The following is a 14178-nucleotide window of genomic DNA, read 5'->3' as shown; positions in this document are numbered from 1 at the left end:
TACTGTAGCAATACAGATATAGTCATGTCTTTATCTGATTAAAATATTTAAGTGATTGCCCATTGCTGTAGTAAAGAGACCAAAATTATTCATACAACCTATAGAACCTTTGCTTGGTCTGGCCTTCTCTTACTCCATGCAGCCCCTAATTCTCAGGTCTCTAGCCACATTAACTTGTTTTTACTTCCTTGATGGATCCATGCTTCTTCCCCTAATGGAACCTGTGCACATACAATTTCCTCTGCTTATTATTGTTTCACTTCTTAGTAACATTTTATGCATAGAAAACTTTTATCCATACTTCAAATTTTATCTCTGTCATTCCCTAAATAAAACCTTCCCTGACCCTGCCAATCCGGTAAGCCTAGATTACATGATCTTTTTTAATTTTTTTTTTATGCACTTTTTTGCAGAAAGTAATTTTACATGAACTTTGTTTGATTTTAGATTATAACCTCCATAGACCGTTAATTCCACAAAGGCAAGGACTATGTCTGTTTGTTCACTGCCACACCCAGTGGGGTAGCATGGTGCCTAGCACGTCAGGGCTCAAATATTTGTGGAGTAAATGAATAAATTGTGTCTTGGTTTTACCTCTTGATTAGAAAGGTAATTAAAGGATTTAAGGAAGGTAAACATAATTAAATTTACTTTTTAAAAAGTTCTCTGTCATTTCACATTTGGGTGAAAGATGAATTGGAAAGATGTATCTGAAAATTAGAAAGACAGATAATTGATATGATATTCTAGGCTTCAGATAATAAAGGCCTGAAAAAAGGCAGCAGCATTAGTGATGGAGAGGAAGAGTGGGGAGAACTGTTTAAGAGGGAAAACCAACAGGACCTAGTGACTGACTGGATGTGGTCATGATGAGGGAGAAGGAAAAGTCAAGTCTCAAATTAAAATGAAATACATGAATTAGTATGAGGCAATATATCACATAGTGGTTAAGAACAGAGCCTGTAGAAACTTATGTAACTTACTAGCTATATGACTGAGCATTTGTTTATTTAACTCTGTTAATTATAAATGTCTTCATAGAATTTTCAAGGTTAAATGAGATAATAGATGTAGAGTTCCTAGTATTTATACAGTTTGTGGTGAACTTGAGCATGTCATTTAACCATCCAAACTTAGTTTCTTTTGAGAGAAAATAATATATCCCCTGTTCTTCCTACATCTCAGAATTACTTTGAAAATAAAAAGCCTCTGAAAACTGTAAATTGGTAGTCATAGTAGCTAGATATTAATAACACCTAGAAAGAGAGGAGATGATCTCTCTTATACTGTCTTTGATATGACTTCATTTCTTGGTTCATCTTTGTAAGCTATAGGTACATATTGGCCATAAAAACTGGATTAATAGAATTTACTGAGAACAGCTTTCTGCTTGTATAAAGCTTTCTGGGATAAGTTACTAGTGAGTTCTGAAGAAAATAAATCTTCACAGGGAGCTAAGGAGATTCTTTTGCCTGGTGTGGAAGGGAAAAAGAAGATTATCAAGAATCAAGCCTAGAAGGTGAAATAAGGTGCTAGTGAAAATAAGGTGCTTGGTATGATTATTATTCCTCACATAAAGGTAGTAAAAAACAGAAGTTAAAACTCAGAATTCCCAGTCTTTGTTTATTTCATCCTGCTATGTTACCTTCCCAAATAGAAATAGCAGATGTAACTATCTATAAATGCCTATGTTATTTGATATTGTGTGTAGGAATTTTGCCTAAGGGCAGCTCAGATTCTCTCCTCCATCCCCCCATGTGTATTTGCTGATCTTGGCTAAGATTTTTATTTTTAGCCAAAATTCACTTTCCTTATTGCTGGCAGACATGTAATCTCACGCTCTTGCTTTTGAATTGGGTCTTGTGCTCAACTGCATTTTCCTTTAATGTTTTTAGTGTTTTAATAAGGTTTTCTATCAGTCAGTGTTTGTCAGTACTGGTTTACTTCTATTGTGATCCTAAGTAAATTTATTATGTTCTTTTCCTGCAGGTTTTCTGTGCTTCCTGCTGTAGCCTGAAATGTAAATTGTTATACATGGATAGAAAGGAAGCTAGAGTATGTGTAATCTGCCACTCAGTGCTAATGAATGGTAAGTATTAAAACAGGTTGAATTCACAGTTATTGAGATCAAGAGAATTTCCTGTCTTTCTCTACAAGTTGTTTAGCTTCTGAAATGTCATAACTTCAATTGAAAATATTTAGCTAAATTTCCATGTTTTAAAAATATTTTAGCATTTCAGAATACCTGTGCCTAATGTAATGAATGAATGCTAAAGTCAGGTAAGTTTTGCAGAAAGAATGGAAGTTCTTGTGGAAATCTGGTGCTATATGGCTGTTAATGTTCTGTGAAATGATTGGAGTGGGATGGGTGTAGGGGACTCTTGACCACTTAGATGATGAAATATTAAAATTGAACTGAGGTTTTCCTTTCAAGGGAAGCTATCTCTTTCTAGGAAATACCTTAATAACTTAGAATATATTTTTATTAACATCTTGTTTCATTCACCTTGTTAAAAATAAACATTTTAGCATCTGGGATCAAATAGAAAATTGCATTTCTCTATTATCTCCTTAATACTACTTAGATTTGTTATAAGGATAATGATTTTGAATTTAGTTATGTGGTAAATATATGTGTGTGTGTGTGTGTGTGTGTGTGTGTGTGTGTGTGTGTGTATCCATCCATCCAGGAGAAGATAAATATAGCTTATCCAGTGTTCCTCTGTTGCAGAATTGGAAATGAACCCAAGGCATTTTAGTTAAACAAACAAAAGCCACCAGAGTATTCTCTTAAAGAGATATATAATTGAGTAGGCTGTAGTATTTTCCTCTTTGAGTGCATCTTTGTACAGTTGTCAAAACAATTACTAATAGACATAAAATGTTGAACTTGGATACCACTGCTGCCTGTACCAGGGTAGTGTGCCTCCTGGAAGCTGAAACTTACCTGCTTGAGGCCCCTCTTGCTCTGTCTGTCTGTGTTGCTCATAGTGATGTTTCCCTGTTGCTGGCTTATTAACCTATTGCATGTCAGTTAATCTGATCTGTTCTAATCTCCTATGAGCCACCCAATTTCCTCCCATTTCTGAATTCTTATAATTTTGATCAAATATGAACTCATTCTCTTTACTCTTAAAGGTCATTTTTTAGATGGTTATTTCACTCTGTTGCTCAATTGGTAATTTTTATTCCTACTTTCATTTTCAGACATATATCCACAGTTAAGGGCATGCTGCTTAATTACAGTACCCAATACCACTTTTATTTGATGAGGTCTTTCAACTTGATAGCTTTTTTTTTTTTTTTTTAAACTTGGCAAAGCTAAAGATGAAGGAAATGTCAGAGGATTCATATGGACTACTTAGATTTTATTAAGCAAAGATGCCCTTAATGGGATCCTAAAATAATTTACTTTTCTTGGTTTTTCCAGTGTCTTTTCTCTCGCATGGCTTAGCCCAGTCTTTTACGGAATATTTAATTTGATGCTTTTCAGTGTTCCCTGTCTCTTTTTCTTTTTCTCTTCCCTTCTTTCTGCCAATGCTTTCAAAGGAACATAGCTGTTGTTTCCAGCTTTGTCCTGCAGTTTGGAGGCAATAAATATTCAGAATCTTATGGATCATTCTTGGACATTGAATGAGATTTTTAAAAAGATGTTCAAAAAATTGGGTGGTGTCTATTCTTGGGCATGTGATATTACCTGAACCTGGAATATAAAATTTAAAAGCTTTCATTTATGTAGCATCTTTGATCCTATTTTCTTTAAAGATAGTAGTTGATATGACAGTATTTAGTTAAATTATAGACTAACAAAATATAGTACTTTAACATATTATGAGCATTTATATTTATTGATGGCACATTTTCATGTTCAAATGGGTCCTATGCTTTTGAGACACACCAAAGATGTGAAATGGTTGTTTTTGCTGGATACTTTTACTCAGTGTGATCATTGCACAAAAGCAGAATCCACAAAAGTGTTGAGATGCATTCTTCTGAGCTTTAGGCTTCAGAATTTTTTAAATGAGATTTTACCTTACCTAAGAGAAGAACCTAAAAGTCTAGAAATGACAAAGAAAATATTATACAATGGAGTCATGTTATTTTAGCCCCTGATTTTTAGTTTTGCTCGAACTTTATAAAATGTATTGAACATTAAACCTTCCCACCCCACCTCCAAATGCCTAAGTACTATCCCAGTTGCAAATCCTTAATAAGTTTGATGTTGTTTCACTAAGGGAATGCGTGCTCTCCTTCACAGAAGTCAGGGGCCTAGTCATTAACTTCAGACTGACCTATCAGTCTGTATTAGAAGTATCATGTAATTCTTATTTCTTGCTTCCAAATAGTTTACTTAACTAAATGGTCTCCTTTATTGACTAAAATTACTTATCTCCTTAATACTATTTCACTAGCCAGCTAGAAGAGAGACATACTATGAGTGTTAATGAGGAGGAGCTACATTATTTATCCAATATTTGGAGGTCTTGATGTCCATATTTTGCAATCCATTCACATTGATTGTGTCTGTATTTGCTTTAGCTCAAGCCTGGGAGAACATGATGAGTGCCTCAAGCCAGAGCCCTAACCCTAACAATCCTGCTGAATACTGTTCTACTATCCCTCCCTTGCAGCAAGCTCAGGCCTCAGGAGCCCTGAGCTCTCCACCTCCCACTGTGATGGTACCTGTGGGAGTTTTAAAGCACCCTGGAGCAGAAGGTAGGGGATCATGTGCTGTTCTCTCTTTTTCCTCACCAAGTTCCTCTGAAAAGGTGCTGATGTGATTTTACAGCACAAGTCTTTAAAACACTACAGATAAGTCCCTTTGGATGGTTATTAAAGTGGAAGAACAAGGTGAGAAATGTGTTGAGACTATTTCCGGGCAAGTAAAGAATAATGTGTTGCCTGATACTTTGGAGGCATCTCTAAAAATATGCCCGTGTTCTCTTTAACTTTAGAATGGAGCAATTACACTGCTTATATTTGAAAAGAGATGCAGATTTTGAAGTCTGCCTGCAAAATCCTAACTTCATGCCTACTTTAATGTTCTTTTATAGGAGTTCACTAAGTGATGAAAATGAGAGTTCTTCCTTCTGACCAGCCCATTGCTTTTTGACACATACAGAGCCATTTTCTCTTCATTTTTAATCTATTCATATAAAAATATGGAAATATTGTGTTAGGTACATAGATCTTTATAAAATTCAGAACTTCAATTCTGATTATATCATATGGTAGATAGGAAATTATAGGCTCAACTTATTTTAATTATATCTCTATGACTATGATATTGTCAGATGAAAGGCACTTTGTACGTTCAGGGGATTATCAGTAGTAAAAGTAACAATTACATATTTCCTTAAAATGATCTTGTTAGGAAGTTTCCCTTGATAATTAAAATCAATCTTCTTGCATTAATTTTATATCTTTTTGTATAGTAGTATTCCCTTCCCCTTGCTTAATAGCCCTTCTCCCCTTTTGAAGATCAAAGTCTTCTATTGACATTATCATACTCTTCCCCATTTTCCCCTTTCTTCGGATTATCCCTTAATGATATTCTGTATTTTTATGAGTTCAGGTTTTCTTTCTTAAAATCTTTATTCTCTTTACTTCATTTGTCATTTTTGTTGTTCTTCCCTAATCTCTCTTTGTTTTGGCTCTTTGAATTGATTTCCAAAACTGGATTTAAAAATATTATCTCATCAAATTCAGTTTTCCAGCTTTCTCCTGTCCTTTTACTAAAATGCCAACTACTTTTTCACTGCCAGATAAGTCTTTTTCTCCTTCAGTTACACTTTAGCCAAAGTTCTGGTCAGTTTGCTTCCCAATTCTTATATGTCTGAGCCAATTCTTCCTTTTTAATTAATAATTCTTCAAGATTCTTCAAGGTGTCTTTTGCCCTTTAAAAATACCATAGCACTTTTCCAGATATTTAATTCCTATGGAACCTCATATTTTTAGGAGATGTGGATGTCTACTGCTAGATATTTTCCCCCTACTATTTATTTCCTAGGTACTTAAAACACTTTCTTTAGTTTCTCTTTTAGTGTCATGGGACAGAGTATGTGATATCATCATAGGTGTATTTAAGAATTCTTCATATTTTAAACCAAAGTGTTTTAAATCTTTGCATATAAGTTATATAAGTAATATATACTTAAATGTGTATTTTATTAATTTTTAACCACTTTTACACACAGTTACAGTTCTGATGTTTCTAATTATAAGATGCTAAATAGTGATTTTTTTTTTTTTTTAACATCTGGAATTGGTGACCTTCTCTTCTTTGATGTTAGAAACCCTACCGATGTCACATTGATGCCCCTTTTATTTTTCTGGTTCCTTAAGTGGCTCAGCCCAGAGAACAAAGGCGAGTTTGGTTTGCTGATGGGATCTTGCCTAATGGAGAAGTTGCTGATGCAGCCAAATTAACAATGAATGGAACTTCCTCTGCAGGAACCCTGGCTGTGTCACATGACCCAGTCAAGCCAGTAACTACCAGTCCTCTACCAGCAGAGGTAAGAAAGCAAAATGGTAACTAAAAGTGAGTGCTTACTTTCCTTAGCATGTGCTGCCTCGGTCTTGCTTGTTTCTAAGTTGAGTGACCTTTCTATGGAACCCTGTAAGTTTGGATACAGTCTACTAGTAGTGCATGTGTGTGTTTTATAGGGGTACAGTATATGTGGCAAAATCAGTTCTTATTCTATATTTGCAAGTTTTTTCAGGAGAAAGATTCTTATGAAGGTTGTTCTCAGGTGAGCTCAGGCTACTGCTATAGCTAGAAGTTGTGCTAGAAGGAATCCTGGCTCTTTGATACATTGCTTTTTAACCAGTTAACTGCCACATATTTTGAATTTAATTAAAAAAGGTCCGCCACTTGTGTCTATAGATGCTTATGGCAGTTAACTGTTAAACCATGTTCCCCAGGTTCTGTGGTAGCCTCTCTGGAGTACAGTGGTGAGGGAGAGCCAAGCAATACGAAGGAAGCTGGAGGAAGATATTTCTTTCTCTCAATCCAACTATCTCCACTTTTTTCTTTTCTCCCTGTTGTGTTTCTCTGGAAGATGCTTAAAAAGGGTCCCAAAGCTTAAAAATTAATTGAAAACCACTGACTTAATGGTTGGAAGACTCATTATTTACCTAAGGAAGCTAGCTTATATTGTGTTGTCACCTCCACTGTGTCTCTATAGGATATTCTAGTCACAATTTTGGGGCTAATGAAATTCTCTTTCCTTGGGAACTAATTTTCAGAAGGGGACAAATACTAGCTACTTTTTCTGGACTCAGTGAGAAAACAAGAGTCACCTCGTGTCAAAATGAGCAAGTATACTTTTATATAGTGGTAGCCTTTCTATAGCTCATTGCCTCCTTGAATTTGGTCATCAAAGCTATAATAAGGCTTATGTTAATTCCACCTAAGTATATGTGTCCATTTAAAAAAAATAAAATAAGAGGATCAAATTTAGATAAAGTTTTTATTCTTGAAGTTTTCATAGAGTTGTTAGTTACTATTTATATCTATGATCAGTGATTTTTTCAGGGATTTACATGATTTATGGATTTTATTTTAGCTGAAATTGCATGTTATTAATATTAGATTTATTGACATACAGAGCTAAATTTCCTGTTTGGTGAAGGAACATAAAAACAGGCCACATCTGTCTTCAAATATTTCTAAGCCCCCCCCCCCCCCCCCACTAAGGCTTCAAAGGGCAACAGCCAGAACTATCTTATTAATTCCCTGAATCTTCATAGTCACTTTGTCAAGAAGGTTCCTTCTTTTTCCTTCACTTGGTTGTTTGAAAAATTTTCAAACTCACAGAAAAGTTGCAAGAATAGTACAGTGAATACTCATATACTCTTCACGTATATTTACCAATTGTTCACACTTTGCCATATTTGCTTTACCCCTACACACACACACACACACACACACACACACACACACACACACAGTTATTTTTTTGATGAGCCATTTGAGGATTAGTTGTACTTCATTGCTTAAGAACAAGCTATTTTCTTTCATAAGCACAATACAATTATATGAGAAAGAAATTTCACATATAATTCTGTTATCTAATATATCGTCCATATTCAGATTTGCTCAATTGTTCCAATAATGTTCTTTATAGATTTCATTTATACACATGTGCACATATATAAAATTTTTGTTATTAAAAAAAATTAGGATCCCATCAAGGATCACAGTTGCATTTAGTTTTTGTGTTTCTTTTGTTTCCTTTACTTTAGAACAGTTATACCACTTGTTAAATTTTGCTTTTCATTTTGCTGTGTTTAAGTAGACCACTGCAGTTCAAACCAGTGTTGTTCAATGGTCAAGTATATTTCCAATCCATGGCTGGGAATCCAAGTATGTGGAGGACTGACTTAAGTTATATGCAGATTTTTGGCTGTGCAGGTTGTGGATGCCCCTAACCTCTGCATTTTTCAAGGTCAACCATATTAATATTTTTGGAATATCTAGGCCATGGTTTGCATAAAGTCCTTAATTTGTATTTGTCTGATTTTTCCCCCCTCATGATTAATTTCAGATTAAACATTTTTGGCAATAATAATAATACCGCCTAAGTGACGATCATTTCTTAGTGGGACACATAAAGAAATAATCAGTTTGATAGTTGGTTAAATTGATATCTCCTGTGTTTCTCCACTGCAAAAGTAGCTATTCCTCTTTGCAGTTAATAAGTAATGTGAGGGTTGATACTTTGAGATTGTGAATGTCCTATTCCCCCAGCAGTCTTTCCACAAGTGATTTCACTGTCCTCTGACAATTCTTGCCTGAATCAATTATATCTATGATGTTTATGCAATTATGACTTTGTTTTCTATTAAAAATTTTTACATCTTTTAAATTGATTGGTTCTTAAAACATAGGTTTTTTTGTTGTTGTTGCTAATAGTTTTTTGGTGGAATCTTTATTGTTTTCTCTATATAGAATCATGTCATTTGTTAATAATTATAGTTTTATTTCTTACTTTCTAAGTTGGATGCCTTTTATTATTTTTTTTTCTTGTCTAATTGCTCTGGTTAACATAAATTTTTTTTTAATGAGTGAGGAAGCTCTAGTGGATAAATGTTATAGGGACGCAAGGTGTAGCTCAGTTTAAGAGAAACTGAACCAAGTTAGTTATTTTATTTCTGTGCTCTCACATTGTTCAACACTCTACTATAATATTTATCTGGTAAAATGGGGGAAAACAAATTCTCTAAGGCCAGACTGGAATATAGTTTTCTCATCTTTATGGGCTGTAGAGTTCCTGGCAGTTAATAGGTGCTCAGTAAATTAAATAAATGCCTTTTCACAGATGGTATTTAAGTAGAGGCCAAATGGTCACTTCTTACGACATTAAAAGGTGAATTAATGCATCATTAAGTAGCAAGTTAGAATATATTGCTTTATTTTCTGTACTATGCCTTGAAATCAGTCATAATGGTTTCCCACTAAATTATAGATAGTATACATAAAAGTATGGCAAGATATTGACATATTTTTAAAAATATAAATTTAATAATTTCAGAGAGGAAGGGAGATAGAGAGATAGAAACATCAATGATCAGAGAATCATCGACTGGCTGCCTCCTGCACGCCCTCCACTGGGGATCAAGCCCGCAACCCGGGCATGTGCCATGACCGGGAATCGAACCATGTGCCATGCTGCCATGTGCCATGCTGAGCCATGCTGGCTGGGTGATATTGACATATTTTTAAAAGTAATTTAAATCTTTACTAAAGTTTAAAATATATATAGCAAAGTGCTTTAGGAGAATTAATCTTTGGGAAACAACTTGATGAGCATATACATACAGGGTATCCCCCAAAAAATGTATACACATTTTAACAGCTGATAGTTGTTAAATAAAAATGAAATGTATTTTAATAAACACTGCCTTTATAATTATTCAAAGTGTGTATATACATTTTTGGGGACACCCTATATCTATAATAATAAAAGCGTAATATACTATTAGACCGGATGTCCTTCCAGACGAAGCTGGGGCTATAAGGGAAGCCTGGGACCGGGTGCCTGCCAGCAGCCAGGGGGAATCCCGGGGGCCCGGGTCCTGGGTGCTAGAGGGAACCTGGTGCCGGCAGCTGGGGGAAAGAAGGCCTATGTGGGCTTCTAGTATACATATAAACACATACACACACACACACACACACACACACACACACACACACACACACACCCTGTTACCACCACTCAGGTGAAGATATAAAACATTTTCATCACTTAGAAGGTTCCCTCATACCCTTCTTTTGTCAATACCTCTTTATATTAAATTTCTTGTACATCTTTTCCCGGAGAAAAGATGTATCATTATTCTGACTTGTATCACTGTGGATTGGTTTGACCTGTCTTGAATTTCATGTAAGTGGAAACATATAGTATATAATGTTTTGTGTGGGGTTAAATTGGCTTATTAAACTCAAAACTATTTTTTGTACAATTTATCCATGTTGTATGCATCAGAAGTTAATTTTTTTGTTGTTGTTGAGTAGTATTCCATCAATATGGATATATCACAATTTATCTATTTTCTTTTTAATGGACATTTGGATTATTTCCAGCCTTTGGTTATTGTGCATTGAATAAACGCTGCTGTAAACATGCTTCTACATCTTTACAAAAAACAGTTTTAAAATGCTTTTTTAAACCTTATTTTTCTTTCTTTTTTCTATTTCTTTTTATTGATTTCAGAGAAGAAGGGAGGAGAGAGAGATAGAAACATCAATGATGAGAGAGAATCATTGATCGGCTGCCTTCTGCACACCCCCTTCTGAGTATTGAGCGTGCAACCCAGGCCTGTGCCCTTGGCCAAAATCGAACCTGGGACCCCTCAGTCCGCAGGCTGATGTTCTATACACTGAGCCAAGCCAGCTAGGGCTATTTTTCTTTCTTAAATGATGGAGAAAATGGAGAGGAGAGCATCATTTTAATAGATCTTTAAGTGTGGTCTATTAAGTCGTTAATTGTGGATTTAATCCCACTCAAAATGTTTTGCAACATTATATTTTATTAAATATATCTAACACGATCATATTAATGCAAAGAAAAATGAAGTTTTATTTCATGGTATAGTAAATGAAAACGATGACCTATTTATTTATTTATTTTTAAATATATTTTTATTGATTTCAGAGAGGAAAGGAGAGAGGTCGAGAGATAGAAACATCATTGATGAGAGAGAATCATTGATTGGCTGCCTCCTGCACGTCCCCCACTGGGCGGGATCGAGCCCGCAACCTAGGCATGTGCCTCCTGCCGGAATCGAGCCTGGGACCCTTTAGTCTGCAGGCCAACACGCTAACCACTGAGGCAAAGGGGCCAGGGCAATGATGACCTATTTTAATCTCTGTATGTTATCAAAGTTAATTGTTTTATTGTGGTAAAATATATATAATATAAAATTTACCATCTTAACCATTTTTAAGTGCATAACCCATGGCATTAAGTACTTTCATATTGTTGTACAACCATCACCACTATTTTCAAAGGTATTTTGAAAAAGCAGTATAAATGAGACTTTAATAAACCAAATACATTAAAAGTTCAGAAATTATGAGGTAACATTGAAATCTTGTTTTCACACTGCAAGTTTTAAATATATATGTGTGTGTGTGTGTGTATATATATATATATTTTATGGCAAAAGAAACTTGGGTAAAGGAAGCTTTGCCTCTTCTCTCATTACTATGATTTGATGATGCCAAAGGGAGAGACTGTACAATTGGAAACATTTTCATAGTATAAGCCCAGTGTTTTAGGAAACCATAGGTTAATGAGTATGAAAAAGTATGAATTCCAAATTTTCAATTAAATTCTCACTTATATCCTTGATTATATTTTGCAAAGTCTTAAACATCTTTATAATGCTCACTTTGCTCGTTTGCTTTTCCTAGACAGATATTTCTCTGTTCTCTGGGAATATAACTCAGGTTGGAAGTCCTGTTGGGAGTGCAATGAACCTTATTCCTGAAGATGGTCTTCCTCCCATTCTCATCTCTACTGGTGTAAAAGGAGGTTTGTGTACTTACATTTTGCCTTCTAATTAAGGGAAAGAGATAGAATTTGAGTGATAACCACCCCTTCTCTAACAAAAAAATCAACTACTCAATACCATGAAATTAATTGTTGCTGTTACTGGTTGTTTTAGAGTGGATATTTATGCTTTTATATGATAATGTTATTTCATTTATTGGAAGGATATATTTTTAATTTTTTTTATTAGTTAAGGTATTACAAATGTGTCCTCATCCCCCCCATTAACCCCCAATATATTTTTAATTTTAGTGTAAATGTAGTTCATTGGCAGTTTTTAAAAATATATGTGTATTTTAAGTATGTTTTTATTGATTTCAGAGAGAGGAGGGTAGAAGGAAAGAGAGGTGGAAACATCAATGATGAGAGAGAATCATTGACAGGCTTCCTTCTGCATTCCCCCTACTGGGGATCAAGCCTGTAACCTGGTATGTGCCCTGACCAGGAATCAAACAGGTGATCTCTTTCTGGTTCATGGGTGATGTTCAACCACTGAGCCACACCAGCTAGGCTGAAAATATTTTAAAGCATATAATACTCTGAAGTGTTTCTTGTGGTTCCAGAGTTGGCCCACCTGATACATCAGTACATTAATTTAACTTTTTGTTTTGAAGTATAATATACATTAAGACATCTATAATAATGAAAGCATAATATGCTAATTAGACCGGATAGCCGAACGACCTTCCGGACATCATTCCGGACGTCCTTCTGGATGAAGCCGTGATGGCAGGGGCCAAGGTAGAGGCGGTTAGGGGCGATCAGGCAGGCAGGCAAGTGGTTAGGGGTGATCAAGCAGGCAGGCAAGCGTTAATCCTATCAGACCTGAGGCCCTGAACCTAACTGTCCCCTATACCTGGGCTCCTGAGCATTAAAGAGAAAAAACCAACATGATATAGAAAAATGTTAGTTACATGCAAACAAGTGGTTAGAATAAGGTGGAACTTGGAGACATTGTAGAAAATAGGTCTACCTTTCATCTACCTTTCATCTAGCGCCAATATTCCACCTTTGTGTGGAAATTACCGAAAAATCGGTACAGTGGTCTGGTAGGGTTAAGGGCATCAGGCAGGCAGGCAGAGGCAGTTAGGGGTGATCAGGCAGGCAGGCAGGTGAGCAGTTAGGAGCCAATGGTCCTGGATTGCCGGCAGTAGGACATCCCCCTAGGAGTCCCGGATTGCGAGAGGGTGCAGGCCAGGCTGAGGGGGAACCTCCCACCCCCTGCACGAATTTTTGCACTGGGCCTCTAGTGTACATATAATAAATGGAGAATGCTTAAATGGCAATTTTATTGTTAAAAATATTTTTAGTGAGTTCTGATAAGAAGTAAAATTATTGCCGAAACCGGTTTGGCTCAGTGGCTAGAGCGTTGGCCTGCGGACTGAAAGGTCCCAGGTTCGATTCCGGTCAAGGGCATGTACCTGGGTTGCGGGCATATCCCCAGTAGGAGATGTGCAGGAGGCAGCTGATCGATGTTTCTTTCTCATCGATGTTTCTAACTATCTCTCTCCCTTCCTCTCTGTAAAAAATCAATAAAATATATTTAAAAAAAAAAAGAAGTAAAATTATTATCCAGTTTAAAGAATGCTTGTCTTTGCATGAACAAACTGATGAATTTCAGAGGGAAGGTGGGGTGGTGGGGTGGGTAGGAAGTGCTTAACCAGGGAATCTATATGCATATTATGGACACAGACAATAGAGTAGTGAAGGCCTGGGAGGGGCGGGTGCAGGGTGGAAGGGGTTAATGGGAACAAACAAACGGGACATCTGTAATACTTTAAACAATTTTTAAAAATGCTTATCTTTCTGTGAAAGTTTCTTGTTGACATATCCAGATCAGCATTCAATTAGTACAGTTTCAAAAGATGTTTTATCAATAATTTCTCCTCAATTTTTTCCTATTCTTTTACCTGGTCTCCTTGCCTTCAATCTTTCTGTCCTTTATCTTCCACATCTAGCCTGTTATCTTTTTAAACAAAGATATTATCATATATTGCTTTTGCTTAGAATCAGTCAATGGGATTTTCAATCCCTTCAGTATAAATTGCCTATCTTAGCATACAGTGTTCCTTATAACCTTATCTCAACTTATCTTTCTAACTTTATTTCCAGCTACTGC

At 35.7% G+C, this 14178-nt stretch overlaps 1 protein-coding gene across 7 annotated transcripts in view; it reads left to right on the top strand.

Annotated features, from left to right (window-relative positions):
• Positions 1 to 14178, top strand: part of ZFYVE9 (zinc finger FYVE-type containing 9) — a 140610-nt gene that overhangs the window by 78753 nt on the left and 47679 nt on the right. For 6 of the 7 annotated variants that reach the window (XM_059689585.1, XM_059689583.1, XM_059689581.1 and 3 more), the window contains 4 exons: positions 1990 to 2089; positions 4540 to 4716; positions 6346 to 6515; positions 11921 to 12041. In XM_059689585.1, the coding sequence (XP_059545568.1) occupies positions 1990 to 2089; positions 4540 to 4716; positions 6346 to 6515; positions 11921 to 12041 (568 nt within the window). The remainder of the gene's footprint in view (positions 1 to 1989; positions 2090 to 4539; positions 4717 to 6345; positions 6516 to 11920; positions 12042 to 14178) is intronic. The other variant, XM_059689582.1, reaches the window with a different exon arrangement.

This window comes from Myotis daubentonii, chromosome 3, assembly GCF_963259705.1.
Source record: "Myotis daubentonii chromosome 3, mMyoDau2.1, whole genome shotgun sequence".
Lineage (NCBI taxonomy): Eukaryota > Metazoa > Chordata > Mammalia > Chiroptera > Vespertilionidae > Myotis > Myotis daubentonii.
This window is presented reverse-complemented; position numbering and strand designations above follow the sequence as displayed.